Here is a 22,416-nt window from a genome sequence, read left to right on the forward strand (position 1 = left end):
AAAAAAGAGAGAAAGAGAAGAAAAGAGAAAGAAAGAAAGAGGAGAGAAAGAAGCCTCTTTATTATTGATTAAGAATTAGCTACATGTTTGATATATATACATAACAATTAAGAGTAACAAACACCTAACCGACTTAACCAACTAGAGACAGTTGGCAGCTAACCAAACCTAAGAACAAACTGAATTAACAGACTCCTAACAAACTATCCTAATACGACCCCTCAAACTTATAATTAGAGGGATCACCAATTGTAAGTTTCTGCCTAAAGGAGGAGAATAGTTGACTGGATATAGGTTTGGTGAGGCCATCAGCAATTCGGTCAATAGTTGGGACATGTTTGACTTGAACTAAATGCTGAAGAATCTTCTCTCAAACAAAGTAGAGATCCAGTTCAATGTGCTTTGTGCGAGCATGCAGAACTGGATTGGCAGTAAGAAGCACTATGCTCAAGTTGTCACACCAAACAGTAGGAGGTTTAGGCAAGTGGATGTGCAACTCAGTAAACAATGAGTGCAGTCAGCTGAGTTCAGTGACAGTTTGAGCTAAGCTTTAAAATTCAGCTTCAGTGCTGCTCCTGGACACTATGTGTTGCTTATTGCATTGCCAAGCTATGAGATTGCAGCCAAAGAATATCGTAAAACCAGAGTTTGAGCATTTGTCATCAAGGTCTGTGGCCCAGTCTGCATCGCAGAATGCAGTAAGGTCAAGGTGGTCTAATTTTATGAGATGAATGCCATAGTCAATAGTGCCACTGAGATATCTTAAGATTCTCTTAACAACATGCCAATGAGATTGCAAAGGATTAGCCATTAACTGACAAACTTTGTTTACACTAAATGAAATCTCAAGCCTGGTGATAACCAAATATTGTAAAACTCTTACAATGGACTTGTACATGTGGGGATTGTCAACAAGGGAACTACCATATGCTGATAATTTGAGACCACTGACCATGGGAGTGTTGGAAGGCTTGGCTTCATCCATTTTAGCTTTGTGAAGAAGGTCCCTGATGCATTTGGCTTGAGACAAGTGAAGACCACCTGAGGTAGAAGTAACTTTAATTCCAAGGAAGAAGTGAAGATCTCCCAAATCTTTAAGAGCATATTTAGCATTAAGAGCAACTGTGTAATGAGAAATTAGTTTGGGATCGCTGCTTATGATGATAATGTCATCAAAATACACCAAAATGAGTGTCACTGAGAGGGGTATGTGTCTTATGAAGAGACTGTGGTTTAATTTTGAGGAAGCAAATCCTAATGACAGAAGGCAGTGATGTAATTTCTCAAACCAGGCTCAAGGAGCTTGTTTGAGACCATATAAAGCCTTGTGTAGTTTGCAGACAAGGTCTGGAGAGTCAGGGACTTCAAAGCCAGATGGATGCAGCATATACACCTCTTATTGTAAATCACCATTTAAGAAAGCATTATTTACATCTAGTTGCTTAATTGTCTATCCTTTGGTGAGAGCAAGAGTAAGAACAACTCTAATGGTGATAGGTTTAACAACAGGACTGAATGTTTCTATGTAATCAAAACCAAGTTGTTGATGAAATCCTTTGGCAACAAGCCTTGCTTTGAACTTTTAGACACTCCCATTAGGATTTTTGTTTTTCTTATACACCCATTTGCAACCAATAGCAGTCCTTCTAGGAGGAAGCTTGACAAGGGTGTATGTCTTGTTTCTTTTCAAGGCTAGAATCTCATCTACCATTGCTTTGTTTCAATGTAATTGTTGTAGGGTTTGCTTAAGGGTAGTAGGAAGCTCAGTGACAATGTAGGCTTTTGGCTTTTTGATTCCACTTTTGGCACGAGTTTGCATTTTGTGTGTGTTGGCAGTGGCAGAAATGAGAGGTATAGGAGCAGTGGCAGGTTAAGCTGCTGGTGTAGAAAAAGACATGGCAGGTAGGGCTGAGCATCGGTCGGTTTGGTCGGTTTTTTTCTATATAAAAATCTAAAATTTGGTTTTTGGTCTGGATTGGTGCAATCCAAAAACTGACCGACCAATCCAGAACCTATCTTAAAACCGACCGTTTTGAACCTCGGTTTGGTCGGTTTAAACCGCCCACACTGAACTTTTTTTTTTAAAAAAAATGATCCAATTTATTCTATAAATACGTTATTCTACATTTTACAACTAAAAACATACAAAATTAATTGTTCAAAAACTAATTATCTTATTCTTTTAACTTTAATATTAATAAAAAAATAATATATTATTTTTTTATATATTATTAGTAACTATAATACATGCAAAAAAAAAAAAAAAACTTAATAAATTAATATATATGTATAATGGTCGGTTTTAGTTTTTTGGTCAGTTTATTACCAAAAAAAAATTGACCGTTCAATGGCAGTTTTAACCATTAGCGGTTTTTTCAGTTTTTAGTTTCGTCAGTTTCGGTTCCAACGGTGTTCGGTAGGTCAGTTTGAACAGTTTTTTTGGTTTTCTGGATTTTATGCTCACCCCTAATGGCAGGGGTCTAAATTGCTGGTGTAGCAGCACAATGTGTAGAAATTTGACCTTGGTTGTCTGCAGGTTCTTGAGGAGGCTCAAGATCAAGAGATGACCTTGGAAGTGGACTTAGTTGTGGAGCTGTTGGAACCATTGGGGCCAACAATTGTGGTGAGGGAGCAAATCTGGTACCCTGTGAATCATGTTCTTCATCACTTGCAGGCACAGGTGGATCAGAAACACCAATAACATGTGTGTGAGCATGGGACATATCAATATCATTAGAAAATAATGACTCAATAGTATAGGAAACATGAACAGTTGGAATTGTGTTGGATGTAGCAGACATCTCTTGAGATGTATAGTCTACTAAATTGATCCAAGCACTTGTAGCCCTTATGATTGAGGCTATAACCTATGAACACACAAAGAGAGAATCTAAACTTAAGTTTGTGTTTGTTGTAAGGCCTAATATTGGGAAAATACGTACATCCAAACACTTTAAGCTTAGAGTAATCTGGGGTAATATTGAATAACACTTCTATAGGTGACTTAAAGGATAGAACAGGTGTGGGAAGTCTGTTGTGAAGATATACAACTGTTCTAAATGCCTCATCCCAATATTTTAAAGGTAGATTAGCTTGAGCTAGGAGTGTGAGACCATTTTCCACAATGTGTCTTTGTTTTCTTTCAACTATGTCATTTTGTTCTTGGGTAGTTGGACATGGTTTTGTGTGTAATATACCAGCAGCTTGTAAGGTTTCTATGAAAGACCTATATTCCCCTCCCCAATCAGATTGAAACATCTTAATTTTAGTGCCTAGCTGCAACTCTACTTCAACTTTGAAAATATGAAAGGTTTTGATGGCATCAAATTTGTTTTTAAGCAAATAGAGCCATGTGAACCTAGAGTAGGCATCTACAAAGTGAATGTAGTATTTGTAGTCATTATGAGAAGGTGTAAATGAGGGATCCCATAGGTCTGAGTGAACAAGTTGTAATGGTCTTGTATAACTAGTTTTAGAGAATTCAAGAAAGGGCAGTTTGTGGATTTTGCCTAAGCAACAAGTTGTGCAAACAAAATGTGTCATTTTATTAATATTAGAGATGTTACAATGAGAGAGTACAGTTTTAACAACCCTTTTAGAAGGGTGACCAAGGCGATTATGCCACAACTCATACTCATTGAAAGATTTATTACAATTGACACAAACAGAAGAACTAGAATGCTGTTGAGAATAAGCAGTGGCTATGTTGACACATGGTTGCTTAGTGAAACTGGATGTGGTACATGGGGATGGGGAGGTAGACAACTGGATTTGGCTAGAGTCAAAAGTATATAGGCCATTGTGATGTCTCCCAATCAGCAATATGGAATTTCTCACCTGATCCTTGACATTATAGACACCAGGATAGAAAATAAAGTAAACATTATTATATGCAGCAAACTTAGAGACACTAAGAAGGTTCTTCGTGATTTCAAGAACATGAAGTAAGTTATTTAGAATTAAAGGTTTTTGACAAGTATTGGGATGCAGATATGTGTTACCAGTTTGGGAGATAGGCAAGGCAGCTCCATTGCCAACATACAATTGTTCAGGGCTTTCGTGCTCAGCTTGTGTCATTATGTTTTGGCCATTGGGAGTGCAATGATTTGTAGCTCTAGAGTCGAGGTACCAATTGTCATCTTAATCCTGAGTTGTGTGAGCTATATTGGCCTGTGGTTGAGATGGATCTGCTGCAGAGAAAACACCAGTGAAGCTCTTGTCAAATCTGTAAAAACAGTCAATGACAACATGACCAAGCCTATGACAGAGTTGACATTGAATTCTGTTTGGTGCAGCCATAGGCGGACCTAGGGGTGTTGAGGGAGGGCTAAAGCCCACTTTGAGATTTGAAAATATATTAATATACAATTTTTATTTTCATATATACATAGTAGTTAAATAGAATAATTGGTTAAAGATGCTTTAAATTTACATGGGAGACCATGTTTTGAATCCCATTGCCCTTTTTTCTATGTGTATCTACTTTTTATTTATTAGAAAAAACAAATGAAGTATAAGGTTCAAATTAAGTTCAAACTTATGACCACTGCAATAGGAGGATGTTGCTAAACCATCATTCCACTTAAATTTACCTATTTATTTATTATTTTGGATTATATTAAATGTATAACTAAGCCAACCCTAAAATTCAATCATAGGTCCACCACTGGGTGCAGCAGGGAATCGACCTCCTCGACCTCATGCCATAGTTGTGGCCTGTGTACTTGTGTGGCTTCCACGAGAGGAGCTTCCTCAAAAATTTCCTCTTGTGTTAGAAAAATTTGGAGAATTGAAGTTGTTAGGCCAATACTGAGCTCTGGAATAGGCATGGGATCTGTAGTTTCGATTAGTTTGAGCAAAGAATGCTTCCATAGTTGGATCTTGATCTGCAGTAGCCATATTCACACTAGGTTCAACTTCTTGATCCTCCTTCTCGATTCAAGATTCAGATGCAAGAAGTAAGGCTTCAATTTCCCCAACTGTATAGCCTTCAATCCGAGTATTTGTGGAAATGATAAAAGTATCATATTCACTTGGTAAGCCCTTGAAAATAGCAACAATGTGGTCTCGATCAGATAAAACTTCTCCAACTGAGGCTAAAAGATCGACATGTTGCTTGACTTTAAGAAGATAGTCATTGAGGTTCAGTTTCCCTTTCTTCAGCTTCTGAAGTTTGGTTCTGAACTCGAGGATCTTAGATGAAACTTTTAGAGTATAATGTTGTTCAAGAACTTTCCAGGTTTGTCTCCCTGAATTAGATCCCACCATTCGAGTTAATAAGCTTTCAAACATTAAAGATAGGAGCCAAGACACGAGAAGTTGATCCTGAACTTCCCAGTTTAGAAACTCGGGATAAAAATTTAGTGCAGCTTTGTCTGCATCACTGAGAAATTGAGGAGGAGGAGGAAGAAGATCTTGAATGAATCTCTGTAATCTATTTCCATGAATGGCAGCAAGGATGTGCCGTTTCCACATGAGATAATTGTGATCATTGAGCTTAGTCGAGATCGTGTGATTGAAGTAGACAGTTGCATCTTCTTGATCTCTGGTTCGATTTCTTGGAGCTGAAATTCGAGCTCCTTGTTGAGTAGCTTGAGAGCTTAAGTTTCCAAGACCAATGGTGGCCATGTTTGCCATTAATGGCGGCCATGGCTCTGATACCATGTGAGAGGTGCTTGACCTCTTAGCCATTGAAATAGAGCGCAGAAACGAGAGAAAGAGAAGAAAAGAGAAAGAAAGAAAGAGAAGAGAAAGAAGCCTCTTTATTATTGATTAAGCATTAGTTACAGGTTTGATATATATACATAACAATCAAGAGTAACAATTACCTAACAGACTTAACCAACTAGAGACAGTTGGTAGCTAACCAAACCTAACAACAAACTGAATTTACATATTCCTAACAACTTGTCCTAATACTTCGTAACTGCAAGAACAATTTATGTACGAAAGATGGCACCTAAAAGAAGAAGAAAATAAAGTGGAGAAAACAGTTTAAAAAGAAAGCTAGCTACAATCATTGCAAGCCGAATCGACGGAGATTTTCCTTCATCCACAATCGTTGGGTTAAATGATGATTGCAGAATGAAAATTGAACTTAATTGTTAGTGGTGGAAGAGAAAGTAGAATTGTAGAATCAATGGCGTCATTTAACCCTAACGTAAGCCACCACATTGACCCAATCTTGGATCGTTATCCTCTCCTCCTTCCATGTCGTACCGTATCTCAACACCCATATTTGGTTTGTCGATCTCTTCACCGACGAATCGTTGAGAAGAAAGAAGAATTACAAGAAATGGGGATCACGAATGGTAGAGAATGGTCTTTAATTTCATTCAGGGATTGAAAATTGTTTAAGAGAAGAAAAAAGAATCTTTTCCTTTTAGGGTTGAATCGCCATATATTATTTCTATCCCAATATTAGTTTTGTATGATAATAATAATAAGTTAACAGCATTAGTGATAACGTTAACAAAAATAAAAAAGTACAGTTAAACTAAGAATTACAGTTAGATAGCCACTTCAAATATATTGAAGTTTGATTTTAAAAATTATTCAATTTATTACGGCATATGACACACATCATATTATTTGAATTAAGACAACACATTTTTCTTTTGTTTTGCTAAATTTTAAAATAATTTCCTAAAAATTTTCAAACCCAAACAAAGAAAATACTTTTTATTCAATGAAAATTTTTACCGCCATATATTTTTATTCTTCTTCCCTTAAAGTTGCTTTCATCACTCATTCACATCTCTAATATTTGAAGTTTAGCATTGAGTTGATTAGGATTATAATTAACAAATATGAATTAGCAACTCAATTTGAAATATCAGGATGTAGAAGGGTCATTTTCATAAATTTTAAAACTTAGAGGTCCAGTTTGCAAATAAAAGCTTCCAAAATTCTTTCCTTATTTTAAAATTTTTCCAAATTCTCAGTGAGCTATTAGGACTTTCTTTTTCGAAATTCAAGAAGTGGACTAAAAGAAAAGGTTCACTTTCTCATTCGCAAATCGATGATTGTAACAACAAACCCGATCGAAACCGTTGGTGTATAAAAAACAGTAGCGAGTATTACCACGCGCATAGTGGAGCGCGTATGTTTAGTGGTCTTGACTTGAGCTCTTCGGTTAGAAATAAAAGTATTCAAAATTTCAGAGAGAAAATTTGATAACAGATTATTTTCTTTTTCTTTTACAATTTTTTCTTAATTATTTTTCAGACAAATATAATTTTCGATCCCTCCTAGTTTTCCCTCTCTTTACTGTGTTTGGAGGGAAAAACTTCCAAAAAGCCAAAGCCCTTGGCTGCTTTCTTCTACTGGTAATAGTTTTTCATTTGCTCAAGCTTTACTCTCAACAATCTATAGATTTTCTCTCTTCTATGAACTGATTTACTATTCGTAGGACTTGGTTATCGTCATTATTTTTTTCTAACTGTGATCGATTTTTGGTTCAGGTAATTTTTAGCTCTATTGGAAGCTTTGTTTCTTGTTGATTTCATTATTAAGCTTTGGTTTAGGGTTATGCTGGAGGAGCTTGGAAGTAAGTTATTGTTTTTTTCTTTGCATTGGATTTTGTGATTTTCGCTATTACGCTTTTGATTTGTGGTAGGAAAAATCTGTGTAGCTTAGTAATTTGCATATTTTTGGATTTAGAGTGATGCTTTTGGTTTCAATTTGAGAACAATAGAGAAATATGCTCTGAACGGAGAAGGGGGTGAGGGTTGCCGTTGTCTAGGGTTTAGATTTGTAAATTTGGAGTTGCTCATTTTTTACTAATATGCATAATGAGTATTCAGAGAACGAAAATTGATCGCATTTCCCATTCTGAAGCATTATCGGGTCTTAGTTTGAGAAGAACTTGTGATGCTTTGATTGGCTAGTATGAGATAATGAGTTTAGTTTGTTTTTTCAGCTCTAACTAATTGTTGTTTATGCTTGCTGATGATTCTAGTTTTCTTACATCGGTAGTCTCTCTCAATAGTGGCTGGTACAGTGTTCTTAAGTGAGTTTTACTTGTGTTTTGTTTCATTTTTCCTTAATGTCGGTATTTGTATATTGGAAAATACTGATATTGATGTTCAATGAAGTCTGCGATTGACACTTGGTAGACCTCACAATCACAAGACTAGGGTGTTCTTCCAAACGTGAAAAATGCAAACCAAGAAAAAGGGTAGTGGGAGAGCGGTTGGTAGAGGCCAAACTGGATCCAGGGTTTCTAGAGCTCAGAAGAAAATATCTGCAAATGAGCAGGACTCAGAAAAGAAAGTTTCTGACTTGATTACATCTTCAACAAGGAAGCCGCCTGGTAAGTGCTGAAATTCATGCAGTAAGAATTCATGTGTTTGTACCCTCCATTGACATTATATTTGATTTATGTCAAAATCAGAGTTTAAACCACGTGGACTCAGAAATTCTCTTTATGTACAGTATGTTATGATACACGCCTAATATAATATCAACATCATCACCAATAATAAATACTTTTAATGCACTTTGCAAATAGAAGTTAGAAATTTGATGTGTACACTATTTACTTAGCAATGAAAATAATAACAATGCAACGTAATATTTAATATAGTTGTTGTTTTCTGTCTGCATTGGTTCAGTTTCCACTTTTTTAAAAAAGAATGGTGAACAAGTTGCCGAAACAAATTTGGAGGCCAAGTATGAGTTGGTGCGTAATGAGATTTCTGATGCTTGTTTGGGTGGAAATAATGATGATTTTATGGATCATAAGGTAATTGGCTGGCCTTTTATGCCACTGTAGGTTTACTTGTATAGACATGTATGTTGGCTGTGGCGTTTGTAAAATCATAACAATGCGTTGCTTTATTTTATTTTTGTCTGTTGCAGGATAGCAGTGATGGAACTGATGATATTGAGTTAGAAACTATATTTTCTTCTCCTACCTTTCATATAGCTAAACATGATGGGGAAACAACTGGAGGTAATTAGAACTGTTTTTCTTTTCTTTTTTAAAATTGGGGACCATATGCTCATATATAATTTCTGTTTTATCTGTATATTGTCTCTGTTTCTTCATTGGACTATTACTTGTAGCTATGGTGTACTTTTTATTTGATTTTTAATTGTTTTCTCTTTTTTTAATCATATTGCAGATGTTGAGGAAGCAAGTCTTTCATCTGAAGTTTCAGCTATATATTTTGCAATGAAAAATTCCAAGTTAGAATGTGTGGATGAGCATGGTCATGATCCCATGTCGACTGATGTTTGTGTCGAGGATGAAGACTATGAAGAGTTTGATGACTTTGATCCCTATTTATTCATAAAGAATTTACCTGCTTTGTCATCAGTTGTTCCAACTTTTCGGCCCATGTTGCTGCCAAAACAGACGCGGAGTTGCCCTTCTACTACTCTTGTTTTGGACTTAGATGGTGAGATTAGTTTAATATCTGCTAATAAAGATTCATTCTTATTGCGTGCAACTCTGTCATAAAACAGATTATGTTTGGCTTATTAGCATTCTTGCATCAAATTTAGGATATCAATATATCTATGTGTATATATAGCACATAAACACACACTATTTATCCAAGATGGGTAGTCCAAATGGTCAGGCATGTAGTTTGCTTCCACTAGGTCTGAGGTTTGAGTCCCTCCTGGGTACCTACATAGCAACTGCTATAGTTTTTTGGTCCTCAAAAAAAAAAAAAAAAACACACACACACACACACACCAGTTTGCAATTCAGTTTTCCTTTTCTTGCCAATACAAAAGAACTCTTGAGAAGTGTCAATATATTATGCTGGATCCTGAGTAACATTGATTTGCAGAAACATTGGTGCACTCCACACTAGAACCTTGTGATGAAGCAGACTTCACATTTCCTGTACATTTTAACCTCCAGGAGCACACAGTCTATGTTCGATGCCGTCCTCATCTGACAGATTTCTTGGAGAGAGTTTCCAGTCTTTTTGAGATTATTATATTTACAGCTAGTCAAAGTATATATGCAGAGCAGCTTCTAAATGTACTTGACCCAAGAAGGAAGATATTCCGTCATCGTGTTTATCGTGATTCTTGTGTTTTTGTGGAGGGTAATTATCTTAAGGACTTAACAATTCTTGGTCGTGATTTGTCACGTGTCATTATAATCGACAACTCTCCCCAGGTACATCCTCACACTTGTTTTTGTTGTGATAAAGAGGAATTAGATATTATTTGTGTTTCTAAAAGGATGGTTTTGGTGGTCTTTTAATATTTATTTTAGTAGTAATAATAAGCTAATAGGTTTAGCAACTCAGGATGAATTCTTAGGGAACAGTCACATTTTCTATTGTTGTTGTTTGTCATGGTTGTCTTACAAGCGTTCACATTGATATTCTCAGCGGTCCTAGTTTATTAACTGTTTTAGATTGATTGAATTCACTTGGGAGAAAAGTTTGATTACTATGTCTCTTTCAGGCATTTGGATTTCAAGTGGACAATGGGGTACCAATTGAAAGCTGGTTCGATGATCCTTTGGATAAAGAGTTGCCTTCATTGCTTCCATTTTTGGAAAGCTTAGTTGGAGTTGATGATGTGCGACCGCTGATTGCGAAGAAATTTAACCTCAGGGAGAGAATCGCTGCTGCTGTGTATCCAGTCAACTCAATCAGAGTCGACCCTTTCGAAAGTTGAGTACTTCAACCCAAAACACCAGATTTACGTCTAGAATTGGTTTTGGGTTTCCCTGTAATTTTAGACATTTACTGCTTGGGAACACACCACATTTAAAATTTATGTTGTTTCAACTAAAAAATAGGGTGAATGAAAGATATGATCAGGGGTGTCATCATCTACCAGCAGCTGTTATTTCCAGTTTTCTTGCAAAGCTCTTGCGTCTTGATATTTGATCTTTTTTTAGAAATAAAAATCATCGTAATTTTTATATTTGTGTAGCCTATTTGTTTGAAGATTAAGCGTGTGTAACCTATGAAAGAAGCGGAAGTGATAATAGTAATGATAACGATTCTCCTTAGCAATAGTCATAATATGTCTTGAGATCCAATTTATTCTACTTTATTATTTTGTAGTATAATCCATTGAATTAGAATATACTTCCACGAGTTTATGGCTAAAGAATACATTTGGAGAGAATTCTTTGACTACTTCCCCTTGAAAAAACTAATAATACAATTTAATATCTTCATTTCACTCCATTTTCTTATCTATTGTAACAAAAGCAAATTTTCTGTGATACATGGACATTTCAGTTGGATGATATGAATATAGTTTTAGTATAATTCGAAAAGCAAGCTGATTTACTTAAAGGTCTTCTGCCAGCAATTTACCAAATTAACCAAATGCTAGAGATTCAAATTTACTGCCTAAAATTTTATTATTACAATTAAGACAATTATAATAACTAGATTAACTTTCTAACAAAATATAAGATTATATTAATCGACTAATCTCTAATTCCTTACACATAACAATTATGTAATATAACTAATTAGAGCGCGCCATGTTAATTGTTAAGGATTTAATGTCCATACAAATTACAATGCCCCTAATTATTTCCATAAATTACGAAGATACCCTCAAAAACGCGAAAACCGTGTCTTTTGATCCAAGCTTTTTTTCAGCAAGCTCAGTGTTTAGCAGTAGCCACGGTTAATATTTCAGAGCACTATATAAGTATCCCAACTCCTCACCTCCCGCCATATTCTACATTTTCAGTTTTCATTCAAGTTTTTGAAATACATACGAGTTCCAGAGTGTTCTCTCTCTCTCTCTCTCTCTCTCTCTCTCTCTCTCTCTCTCTCTCTCTCTTAGAATTCGCTGAGTTTTTTTGCAACAATGGTGAGTAGAAGAAGCTTGTCGAACGATCCGTACTACTTCTTAATCGTCTTCTTTATACACCGATTACGTTGATGATAGCTCATTAGTGTGAATTTGTTTCTTCAGGTCGTCGCTCAGAAAGTTAAGGAAGCAGAAATTACCGAGCAGGATTCGCTTCTTCTGGTGAACGACTTTAACTCTTTCCTTGCCTTTCAGTATTTTGTTTAGCTGTTTTAGCTCAACAATGGCAATAAACTTTTATTTGCTGTGTTTGGCTGTATCCTCTCGCTAGTAGTGTGCGTCATGCAAATTTGTATGTCGTGCAAACGATCATCACGATAATATTGAACTGATGATATGTGTTTTGAATTTGGAGATGGATTTTGCTTATTTTAAAATGATCCGCTACAATTTTTTTTGAAGATCATGTTTGATCTTACAAGGAAATTTAGTTTAAGCGATAATCCGACCTTTAGATATCTTAAATCGGTAGATCAAGGCTATTACGAGTAGTTCGTTTCATTAAGTTCTGCTCTGAGCGTCTGAATACTTCAAGCTTGTAGTAGCATTGATCTATCAAGAGTAGATCAAGCTTCTAATTCGGTTTATTAAGTTCTTCTCTAAATGCATCATTTGAATTTTGATTTAGAAACAACGTAAATTCTCAATAGCTTTTACTTTTGTAGACCTGCAACATAAATGCTTGATAAATCAAATCTTCTTTCAGACAAGGAACCTGCTCCGGATTGCTATATTCAATATCAGCTACATCAGAGGTCTTTTCCCGGAAAAGTATTTCAACGATAAGTCTGTTCCTGCTTTAGGTAAACTAATTTTAATGAGATATTCACTTTTAATTACATTTACGAATCAGGACTCAGGAGCTGATTTTTCTTTTGTTTTAATCGTCAATAGATATGAAGATAAAAAAGCTTATGCCTATGGATGCGGAGTCTCGGAGACTTATTGATTGGATGGAAAAAGGTTTGAGTTGGAGATATTTCATGCTTAGTGTGATTGTCATTTGTGTTTCTAGAATATATGGCTATGAATATGTATCTGTTTACTTTTGCAGGTGTGTATGATGCAGTACAGAAGAAGTACCTGAAGACGCTGCTGTTCTGCGTGTGTGAAGCAGTAGACGGGCCGATGATTGAGGAATATGCTTGTAAGTGTTCTCAAGCATTTTCTTGTTGAATTCTTGGTGAATGATCATAATGTGGCAAGTTGTGGTTAGCTGAGAGGAAATTCCTGCCTTAGCGCATAATACTAGATAGTAATTATGCTAAAGTACTTGTAAGTAACTCGCGATACATGGTTGTATATGTATATTTAATAGCAAATCATGGCGGAAACTGTGAGAAATTGTGATATTTGACGTTGATTCTAGTTAAAAGCACCTTTCTAGACTTATTTTTTTAAGGAAATTCGCAGTTTCCTTCAGTTACTCCGGGTCTGATAGTCAGGAGGTCTTGATGAATATCAACCGGAGTGGAAACAAGAAGCAAGGTGGAACATTCAAATGCAATTCGACTGAAGAAATTACTCCCAATCAGATGAGGTTAATCAAATAACATACTAGTTTGTGATCATCTCTCATTGTGTTCCTGGTTTGGCTCCAATATCTAATTTTGTGATTTGATTTTCACTGTCAGGAGCTCTGCTTGTAAAATGGTCCGGACGCTGGTTCAACTCATGAGAACTCTGGACAAGATGCCTGAAGAAGTAAATCTCAATTGTGTTTTATTCTTTCCTGATAATATTGTTAGATTTTAATTTAGTTTTCACTTGTATTGATATGTCGATAGTTAAGATGCTCATTTATTCGGTTCTATTGTCTCAGCGAACCATACTTATGAAGTTACTTTACTACGATGACGTGACGGTACGTTTCCTTCTTGTAATGAAGTTTAATGTAATGTGGATAACCTGTTCATTTTCTTTGTCAAAGTATCTGTTTGAAATTGAATGTGTTTCATAGAGATTTGATAATGCAGTTGCTTACCTATACATCCGAAGCATCGGAGATTTCATTGCCATTTTTCTTTCCGTTATCTTTTTGAAATATTTGCAATAATTTTACTGTGCAGCCAGCCGATTACGAGCCTCCATTCTTCAGAGGCTGCACAGAGGGCGAAGCTCACAATGCATGGACCAAAAGTCCTTTGAAAATGGAGGTTGGGAATGTAAACAGCAAGCATTTTGTTCTAGCTCTTAAGGTATGATTGGTTTGATAGGTACTAGGAAAATGATAGAAATCTGTCAGATTTGTTACTTTGACTTCGTATGTTGGATTAAAATTTGATTTCACGATTTAATCGTTAGGTGAAAAGTGTGCTTGATCCATGTGAGGATGAAAATGAAGATAACCATGATGAAGAAGTTAGTTTAGGAGCTGATTCTGTGCAGAGGGGCGAGTATTCCGATTCTGACAGTGATGAGGTATACCAATTTATTCAACTACAGTTTTCACTTGTGTCTTTATGTTTACTTGTTCTTCTGTCGTTTTAAATATGTTTAGAACTTATTTTTTCACGTTTTGTACAGTTCAATAAAAAAAAAAATCTGCTCATAGCCTTTGTTTTCCTTTCAGGATAATTCACAAGAAAATAATTTTATGGTTGTGCCAGCAGGTAAGAATTACATGGAAAATTTCATGTTTCTAAGGATGTTACTGCTTTCTGATTTCTACATATGATTGGATGCAACCTTATTTCTTTGCACAGAGAAACGACAGGACCAAGATAATACCATGGTTGATGAAGGTATTTGAACAACAAACAAAATTCAAGTTTGCGTAGCATCCTTCGACAGAATGGACACAAATCCGACTAGGAAAATTTAGCTGACTGTTTAGCTTTGTACCTCCGCAGATGATACGCAGGACCCCATGGAAGATGAACAACAACTGTCCCGAGTGAAAGACTGGATCAATTGCCGTCACCTTGACACAGTTGAACTTACTGATGTTTTATCAAATTTCCCAGACATCTCAGTGGTGAAGATTTGAACTGTTTTAGCCTCTTTTTCTTAGAATTTGTTTGTATATGAATTATAGTGCTAACATTATTCTGCATTGCTGTACGCAGGTTCTGACTGAAGGTAAGCCTAAAATCTAGGCATCTAAAAAAATTTGTTAGGCGTTCAGCTTTTAAAACTTCTGTGGAGGATATTGAATAATGGCATTGAATTTATTTGAATTTCAGAAATTATGGATAAGCTTGTAAAAGAAGGTGTCCTATCTAAGACAGGAAGTGACAGTTATGCTATCAACAAGAAGAAGGTTGTTCATTTTTCACTTCTTTTATTTCAAAAGATTTGCTCTATTTTACATTTTTCTTTTCTAGCTGATCCTCGTTCTGGCCCTTCCGAAACGAGAACAGAAATTTGACTTTGAATACAGTTTGGTCAAACAAGAAATGGATGGGCAAGTTGGTGATAAACCTGCGCAGGGCGAAGATTTGATGTACATGAAGGTAATTTTGCATTTCACGTCACGTCTTTTTTAGTTTGTAGATATGTCAATTCTTAAACAAACTCCATACAATGTACACGTACAGGGTCTAATGAGTTCTTAAAACGAACCAAACTCATTGAATTGGCATGATTTACAAAAATAAACTAATTTAGTTACTTATTTATTCTACTTTTTTTTTGGGGTCAGATGAACAGGATAGTTTATAATCTGCCTTTGTGTCTGGTCTCAGTTCAGTAGTGTGGTTTATCTGTTATTAAATATCTCTGTTAGTCATTCTTATTAGTTCTCAGTTGCTACCTGTAACTATTATGTTTCTCGTTCTTGCTGGTGCTTTTGAGTTCATGTATATATTCTTCTCTGTAATTCTTTTTTTAGTAATGAAAATCATCTCTGTATCTCTTTTCTTAGTAATGAAAATCAATCTTTCGACTTCTTCAGTTTCACTTCCTCTACAATGTCTACCGTCATATCCTGACTGTATTGCCTTATTTCAGGCTCTGTACCATGCTCTTCCTATGACCTATGTGACGGTTCCAAAACTTCAAAATAAGCTTGAAGCGAGTCCGGTTACTGTACGGAAGATTATTGATAAAATGACAAAAGATGGTTTTGTTGAAGCAAAAGGCAACCGAAGGCTTGGTACATTCTCTTCAGCTAAATCTTTTACTTTCAAATACTAAAGAGGATTTAGAATTGGGTCAACTTGTCTAACTTGATTATCTAATGAATTTTTAGGCAAACGTGTGATACATTCTGACATGACAGAGAAAAAGTTAACTGAAGTCAGGAAAGCCTTAAATAATGACGCTATGGTAATGGACTATACGTTTTTCTATATATATTTATAGCTTTGTTCTTGTTCTTGTTCTTGTTCTGATTGAATGTCTTCCTATCTTGCAAGACTTCATTGCTAAATAGTCAATTCTTTTGCGTTGGGCAGGATGTGGATACCAACAATGAACCACAAAACAAGTCAAGTCTTCTAACTAGCCATAATATGGGTACCGAATCATAACCTTTTTGGACACCCCAGAAGTGTTTCTTAAATTATAGGTACGTAACGAGTGTTTGTGTTATCAGGTAGGGACATTTCCACATGCGGTCTCCTCCACTCTATTGGTTCAGATCTCACAAGGATGAAAGTGAGATCCGATACAAATCAAAATGATTCAACTAGGAGCGAACAAACCATTTCAAAGGGAAAGGAGCCTGGAAATACTCCACTAAGCAGGGCCGAGGCAAGTACTGTGGGTCATTAATATCCAAACAACTTTCACCTTTTTAATTTATCTATAACAACTAATGTTTGATATATATTGTGGAGCTGCAGCCAGTGGCTTCTCGAGAGAGTTTCGCTGCAGGGAAAGAGAACAGAGCAAATGTGAACATTAATCGCTGTAATGAGGTCGATGAGATTTTGTGTAGTAGAGCCAGCCAAGACAAAAGAACCAGAAAAACTAGCACAGTATGCCTTATTATTTTCTCAGTTAGAATTAGATCGGTTAAATTTGGTCATGTTAAGATATATTTGGCTTCTGACATTTTTCAATTTGCTATTACCAGGTCAAGGAGCCTATCCTCCAGTACTTGAAACGCCAGAAATCTCAAGCTGTCTAAAAGAAAGATATTGGTGTCTTGGTCACAGTACGTGAGAACTTTCACTCCACTGATCTCTCTCATTCTTGGTTTCCACTTGTGTTTGTGGAGATTAAAGGATTATTTTCTGAATATAGCTAAGAAAAATAAGCCATGTGCTTGCGCTGTAAGACTGTATGCTTACATGGATAACATTTCACTTCTTTTTTTTGTCTAAAGGATGGTAAACAATGAGTTTGTGGTGGGCCTAGTTCACAGTGATTGCTTTAGTGTTTTGAGAATCTTTTTGGTATATGATATATATTATGGAGATTCCCTACTTATTGGTAGAGCTATTTGCGCCTCAAATTGTCATGTAGATAGTAGATTTCTATTCGTAAAGAAAGAAACTAAACCTTTAATTGCTGGGTTGTGGTGTGACTTCTTGCTTTAAATTTGGAACCGTGGCCTATTATATTAACAAATTAGGAGTGGTAGGAAGATGGATGCAGCGTCCTTTGACAAAATCACAAAAATACTGATTTGGTAGATTTAGTATGGGCACATCTATATATACATACAAATATTAGCTGATACAAGATTTGAAAGAAGAAAATGAAGCGGATGGGCTTGTTGATGGACCGTGATTCATGAATCATAATAATGGCAAAATGACAAAGGTTGTGCCTGCTAGATCTCTGATGGCATAATTGAGTCAAGAGTGTTATTACTTTATGAGAAATGAATGTGAGATACTCCCAATTCAAGAATTCTATTATCCTAATTTATGATGTTAATTTAATTTGAATTATACAAATTGTATGTAAAAAAATTATACAAATTAAACTGTTATGATTTTTACTTAAGGATATTTATGATATATTTAAACACAATCATTGTTGTTGAAGAAAAATAGACAACACTAAATATTGTGAGTATTTAAGGTAAATTAGAACACTCCAGTGCAAAAAACAACGTGAATATAAAAGAGAAGAAAAGTATAGTGGTTAAGCCAGGGCTTGGCTTGCTTAATCCATTTTTTCAAGAATTTTTGCTTATCCTCTATTTCGGATTGAATCAACCCTCTTTGTGGTGAATCCTCACCTTCAAAACAAGTTGTTACAACAGTAACAATGTTCAAGAAACACAAATCAAAACTAAAACCAATCACAAAACCAAAACTTGAACTTAATTGAAATAAGACAAAGAAAACTTAACTCAATAATGGATGAATAGTGGATCTTCATTGAATAGGAATAGTCAGTAGTACACCATAGAATGAGCCCAAGATTACAACTCAACACAGTAAGTAATTACAAAGAAATGCCTCACATTGAGGGAACTCACTTCAAGAGTGATACTCCCTTTTACATCCCTCCACACACACTCACTATGATCTTGGACTCTCTCTCTCTCTCTCTCTCTCTCTCTCTCTCTCTCTCTCTCTCTCTCTCTCTCTCTCTCTCTCAACAGAATCTAAAGTATGAGCTTTGGAGATTAGAGATCAGATTTCTCAACTCAGACCTTTGAAATAACCCCTGTATATAGTTGCTGGTGGGTCCCCTTTAAGTTGGTATTAAAGCCACCTGTTATAAATTGCAGCAACTTTCTTCAAATTCATCTGATGAGCAGATAAATGGACATACTGACTTGAGAGGTTAAGTGAGTTTAATCCCAACAATTCCACCTGATTAGACTCACTTAATCTCTGATCCAAAAGAAATGAGTGAGGACATTAAATGTCCTGAATGCTTAACAAGTTTAGACAGTGCCTAAACTTGTCTCTAGTTACACTTTTAGTGAAAATATCTGCAGGGTTATCATGTGTGCTTATTTTCTTCACTTGCACCTTCTTGGATGACACAATATCCCTTATGGAGTGTAACTGGATATCAATGTTCTTTGACCTCTCATGAAACATTGGATTTTTCGTAAGATGTAAAGCACTTTGATTGTCACAATAAACTGTAATATCCTTAGATTTGAAATTTGACTCCTCTGTTAACCCCTTAAGCCATATAGCCTCATTGATGGCTTCTGTAACAACCATGTATTCAACTTTTGTAGATGACAAGGCTACTACTTTCTGTAGGTTAGATTTCCAGCTGATGTAACCCCCAAGAGCAGTGAACACAAACCTTGTTAGGCTCCTTCTAGTGTCTAGGTTTGCTGCAAAATCTGAGTCCACAAAACCAGTGATTTCTTCCTTGTACTGGTTCTCCTTACTGAACACAATACCAGTGTCTAGAGTACCCTTCAGGTACCTCATTATCCATTTCAGTGCTTCCCAATGTTTAGGGTCTGGGTCTGAAATGTACCTACTTACCACACTCATTGTGTAATACCCTAGAATTATGAAATGGCTTAGCAAAACCCTAATTAGATAATTATGTATTATTGAGAAATTATATTATTATATAATTTAATATATAAGAATTTATATGATTTATGCTATGTTAAGATCCCGTTGGTGAGCCAGGGGCATTTTAGTAATTTTGACCCGAGAAGGGTAAAATAGTAGAATTAATATATTTACGTGCTTATATAACTATATTATTATATAGTATGCCTGTGTTGTCTTTTCAGGTGTGTTCTGACAGGTTGGCTCGGTATAGTCACAATCGGGTATTTCAGGCGAATTGGGTTCGGGCCCGAAATGCAATTTGAATTGAGATATATAACATTTTTATTTATTAGTGATAATTTGAAAATTATGTTGGGTTTATATGTGAATGAAATGACATTTTTACCCTTGTTTCATGCATATGCTTCATTTAGGCCCTAGGGGCAATTTGGTCATTTTGACCATTTGACTCACTTTTGCAACAAAATGAATTTTTGGTAAAATAGAAAACTCATTTTCTAATTTCCTAGCCCTAACCGAACACCCCTCTCTCTCTTTCAAATTCTCACTTTGTTAATCTTCTTCAATTGGATTTTTGGGAATTTGGCTTGGATTTTGGAGTTCATTTTTGGTGTTAGAAGCTTGGGATTGTGGTAAGCTTCTAAGTTGTTTCTTTCTATGAATTTCTCTTATGTTATTTGAGATTGAGAAATCATGTTTTTTTTGATTGAATATGCTCTTGAATGCATGTTTGTGGAAGTTTGATGAATTATGTGTTTTATGCATGGTTGTGTTGGTAAAAGAATGGATATTGCTCTTGGTATGCTTTGGATGAGATTTTAAAGACTTGATTTTGTGTTCGAATCTGTTTATAAGTTTTGATTTTAGTTGTGTAGAGCAAGCTTGAGTTCATGGAACTCAAACTTGGAGCTTTAATGGCACTTTTCGATTCTTAGGGAAATTATTGTGTTTGAGTTGTGGAATATGTTTATTATGTCATATAATGATGCTCTGGAAAGTTTGGTGGTGTTTTGGGAAGATTTGAGTAGGTTATGGGGGCTTAAAGATTGAGATTTTTCGTGTTGTTGCTGCCCAGACAAACGGAATTCTAGTTGGTTAAGGGCTGTTCCAATCGGAATTTCGATTGGCTGTATCGGGGAAAATGCTGAATTTTGTTTTGGCCATAACTTTTGACTCGGGACTTCTTTTTGGGAGTTCTTTATATCGTTGGAAAGCTCGTTTGAAATGCCATGATTATAATTAATGATTGTGGAATTGGAGGTTAACCCTTTTTGTGTAAATCCCAGTGTTGTGACTAGGATTACCGGTACCTGGTCAGGAGCACTTGGGGATTTGGAATCTCTTCTTTTGCGGGACAACAGGTAAGACAGTAGTTGCACGTAGAGATATGCACGGTGGTGCTGATATTTAATATTATATTGGTGATAAATTAGAAACCGAGATTAGGGTTATTACCCTAAAGTGAGCGGTTTAATGGCCTAGGGTTATTACCCTAGTAATTATTAATGTGTAAATGCTATGCCATGCTAAATATATTGTAATAAAGAATTATGCGCACAAGGCATTATTAAGTTAGACTCGGTAAATTAGTACCTTGAGTTTGATAGTAATGCGGTCTAGGATTATTATCCTAGAATTTATGTAAAGCTAAGAAAGCGATGATGTACAATAATATTGCTAATCAAGTGAAAGCATGAATTAGGGTTATTAATCTCTATAAGTGTTATTTTGAGCATGCAATAATATGTTATATGAGAGACTATTTAGTATGCAAGTTAGGGTTATTATCCTAAGATTTTATATGTTATAGTATATATGGAATGTATGTATATATATCATGAGTTATGTATATAAGACATAACTTGGTTGGACCTGGTATATATTATTAGGATAAACCACTGAAAGAACGTAATGTATGGATTACGTAAATATATATGAATAGGGTTATGCGAGCAAGGCATAACCAGGTTAGACTCGGTAATTATAACTGAGATAAACCTTACTAAGTCCTTATTGTAAATAGACGTGTGAGCGTAACACGTAGGTCTATGCCATATAGACATATATAGACGTGTGAGAAAAACACGTAGGTCTACGCCACGTAGACATAAATAGGCGTGTGAGCGTAACATGCAGGTCTGTGATATACATGCATATGAGATTGGCATTATTGTTTATATAGTATGATAAACATGTTATTGATGTTTTATACAGTCTTCCTGGGCTTGGCTCACGGGTGCTCTACTGTTGAGGAAAGGGTAAGATTATTGATGATCAGCCATGAGTGCAGGAGCTGGATGAAGAATGTACATGTCTGGGCCATATCAGACCAAGTGGGTTGGGGTATGCCAGTGTTGTGTTTTTGAAACTCTGTTTTGCCGCTTAGGCCGACCGAAAGGAAAGGACTTGTAATAATATTTTGTAAATATTTTTGGGATCCCAACATCTGTAACTTTCAGTTTATAAAGTTTAAAATATTACAAGTTTATTTTCATTCCTATTGTTATTAAAGTTTAAATTTCGCGCCATTTTTATTAGTAATCCCGTTTAGGGGATTATGGCTTAATAAGTGACTTGGGTAGCGTGCCTAATTATTTAGGGCATTACAATTTGGTATCAGAATGCCAAGGTTTTTAAACTTCCTGTAGACCGGCCGAACATGTACATTCATCGTCAGAGACAAGCTCGACTCATGGTGCAGTAAGTATTGAGAGTAAATACTTTACTGTTTGTGTGATCATCTGTTTACCGCTTTCTATTTTAGGCAGTATGCAAACATCTAGAATATATATGTATGTGTTATGTGATGCCATGCTTTAAAATGTTATATGATTAAGTTTTTATGTATATGCGGTAAATGGATGAGTTAGGATTTAGGGCAATAAGTGCATAAGTGTGGTATTGGTGCTTAACTCGCGTGGGTTATGGATTACACAGGTATTAGTAATGGACCCTCTTTAATCATCCAGACCACATGGCAAGTTAGTAGAGCTTGGTGTAGACCAAACCAATCCACCGGCCCCACCTCCGCAGAATTTGGGGAATAATGCAGTGGTTGGCAATGCTAATCCTCCTGCTGATTGGAAACAGATGTTTCAAGAAATGCGAAGTGTCATTCTTCGTCAAGAAGAAGAGTTGCGTCGATTAAGGCAACCGGCACTGGCTGCCCCTGTTGATCAAGTGTTACCACCAGCACCTTGGCTAG

At 35.8% G+C, this 22,416-nt stretch overlaps 3 protein-coding genes across 8 annotated transcripts; 2 read left to right on the forward strand and 1 right to left on the reverse strand.

Moving 5' to 3' along the window:
- Nucleotides 1–550: 550 nt before the first annotated feature.
- On the reverse strand, nucleotides 551–1,711 carry LOC133036778 (uncharacterized mitochondrial protein AtMg00810-like). Its single transcript, XM_061113511.1, has 2 exons — nucleotides 1,620–1,711; nucleotides 551–1,151 (listed from the first exon to the last, which is right to left on the reverse strand). Exons 1-2 carry the CDS (start codon nucleotides 1,709–1,711, stop codon nucleotides 551–553), a joined length of 693 nt encoding a protein of 230 aa, XP_060969494.1.
- A 5,443-nt stretch (nucleotides 1,712–7,154) lies between these two features.
- Nucleotides 7,155–10,997, forward strand: LOC115714121 (uncharacterized). 4 transcript variants are annotated; one of them, XM_030642672.2, is made up of 9 exons: nucleotides 7,173–7,328; nucleotides 7,464–7,549; nucleotides 7,961–8,011; nucleotides 8,097–8,314; nucleotides 8,616–8,746; nucleotides 8,863–8,956; nucleotides 9,129–9,404; nucleotides 9,804–10,141; nucleotides 10,435–10,997. In XM_030642672.2, the coding sequence occupies exons 4-9, from the start codon at nucleotides 8,161–8,163 to the stop codon at nucleotides 10,648–10,650; spliced, it is 1,209 nt and encodes a 402-aa protein (XP_030498532.1). In that variant the 5' UTR covers nucleotides 7,173–7,328; nucleotides 7,464–7,549; nucleotides 7,961–8,011; nucleotides 8,097–8,160; the 3' UTR covers nucleotides 10,651–10,997. The 4 variants fall into 4 exon arrangements, with proteins under 4 accessions (XP_030498533.1, XP_060970806.1, XP_030498532.1 ...); XM_030642673.2 differs by lacking the exon at nucleotides 7,961–8,011 and having other exon boundaries at nucleotides 7,155–7,328; XM_030642675.2 differs by lacking the exon at nucleotides 7,464–7,549.
- A 591-nt stretch (nucleotides 10,998–11,588) lies between these two features.
- Nucleotides 11,589–17,188, forward strand: LOC115712153 (meiosis-specific protein ASY1). 3 transcript variants are annotated; one of them, XM_061114821.1, is made up of 22 exons: nucleotides 11,589–11,814; nucleotides 11,920–11,976; nucleotides 12,521–12,617; nucleotides 12,709–12,777; nucleotides 12,869–12,961; nucleotides 13,228–13,354; nucleotides 13,449–13,518; nucleotides 13,637–13,678; nucleotides 13,884–14,012; nucleotides 14,119–14,235; nucleotides 14,387–14,426; nucleotides 14,520–14,558; nucleotides 14,667–14,791; nucleotides 14,883–14,895; nucleotides 15,000–15,076; nucleotides 15,177–15,269; nucleotides 15,766–15,910; nucleotides 16,007–16,083; nucleotides 16,173–16,272; nucleotides 16,352–16,513; nucleotides 16,606–16,736; nucleotides 16,835–17,188. In XM_061114821.1, exons 1-22 carry the CDS (start codon nucleotides 11,812–11,814, stop codon nucleotides 16,886–16,888), a joined length of 1,860 nt encoding a protein of 619 aa, XP_060970804.1. In that variant the 5' UTR covers nucleotides 11,589–11,811; the 3' UTR covers nucleotides 16,889–17,188. The 3 variants fall into 3 exon arrangements, with proteins under 3 accessions (XP_060970804.1, XP_060970805.1, XP_030496256.2); XM_061114822.1 differs by having other exon boundaries at nucleotides 16,212–16,272; XM_030640396.2 differs by having other exon boundaries at nucleotides 16,212–16,272; nucleotides 16,352–16,509; nucleotides 16,602–16,736.
- The last annotated feature ends 5,228 nt before the right edge of the window (nucleotides 17,189–22,416 follow it).

The sequence above is a fragment of the Cannabis sativa genome, chromosome 4, assembly GCF_029168945.1.
Source record: "Cannabis sativa cultivar Pink pepper isolate KNU-18-1 chromosome 4, ASM2916894v1, whole genome shotgun sequence".
In the NCBI taxonomy this organism is placed as follows: domain Eukaryota; kingdom Viridiplantae; phylum Streptophyta; class Magnoliopsida; order Rosales; family Cannabaceae; genus Cannabis; species Cannabis sativa.

Bases quoted from the DNA above. Each gene is read 5' to 3' on its own strand.
- LOC115712153 (XM_061114821.1), top strand. The intron at 12,962-13,227 runs GTAAGTGTTCTC...GGAAATTCGCAG, and splicing joins GATGATTGAGGAATATGCTT to TTTCCTTCAGTTACTCCGGG. The intron at 15,911-16,006 runs GTACATTCTCTT...ATGAATTTTTAG, and splicing joins AAAAGGCAACCGAAGGCTTG to GCAAACGTGTGATACATTCT.
- LOC115714121 (XM_030642673.2), top strand. From the start codon at position 8,161: ATGCAAACCAAGAAAAAGGGTAGTGGGAGAGCGGTTGGTAGAGGCCAA. The intron at 8,747-8,862 runs GTAATTGGCTGG...TGTCTGTTGCAG, and splicing joins ATGATTTTATGGATCATAAG to GATAGCAGTGATGGAACTGA. The intron at 10,142-10,434 runs GTACATCCTCAC...TGTCTCTTTCAG, and splicing joins TAATCGACAACTCTCCCCAG to GCATTTGGATTTCAAGTGGA.
- LOC133036778 (XM_061113511.1), bottom strand. From the start codon at position 1,711: ATGGTAGATGAGATTCTAGCCTTGAAAAGAAACAAGACATACACCCTT. The intron at 1,152-1,619 runs GTATAAGAAAAA...CATCATAAGCAG, and splicing joins GCTATTGGTTGCAAATGGGT to CGATCCCAAACTAATTTCTC.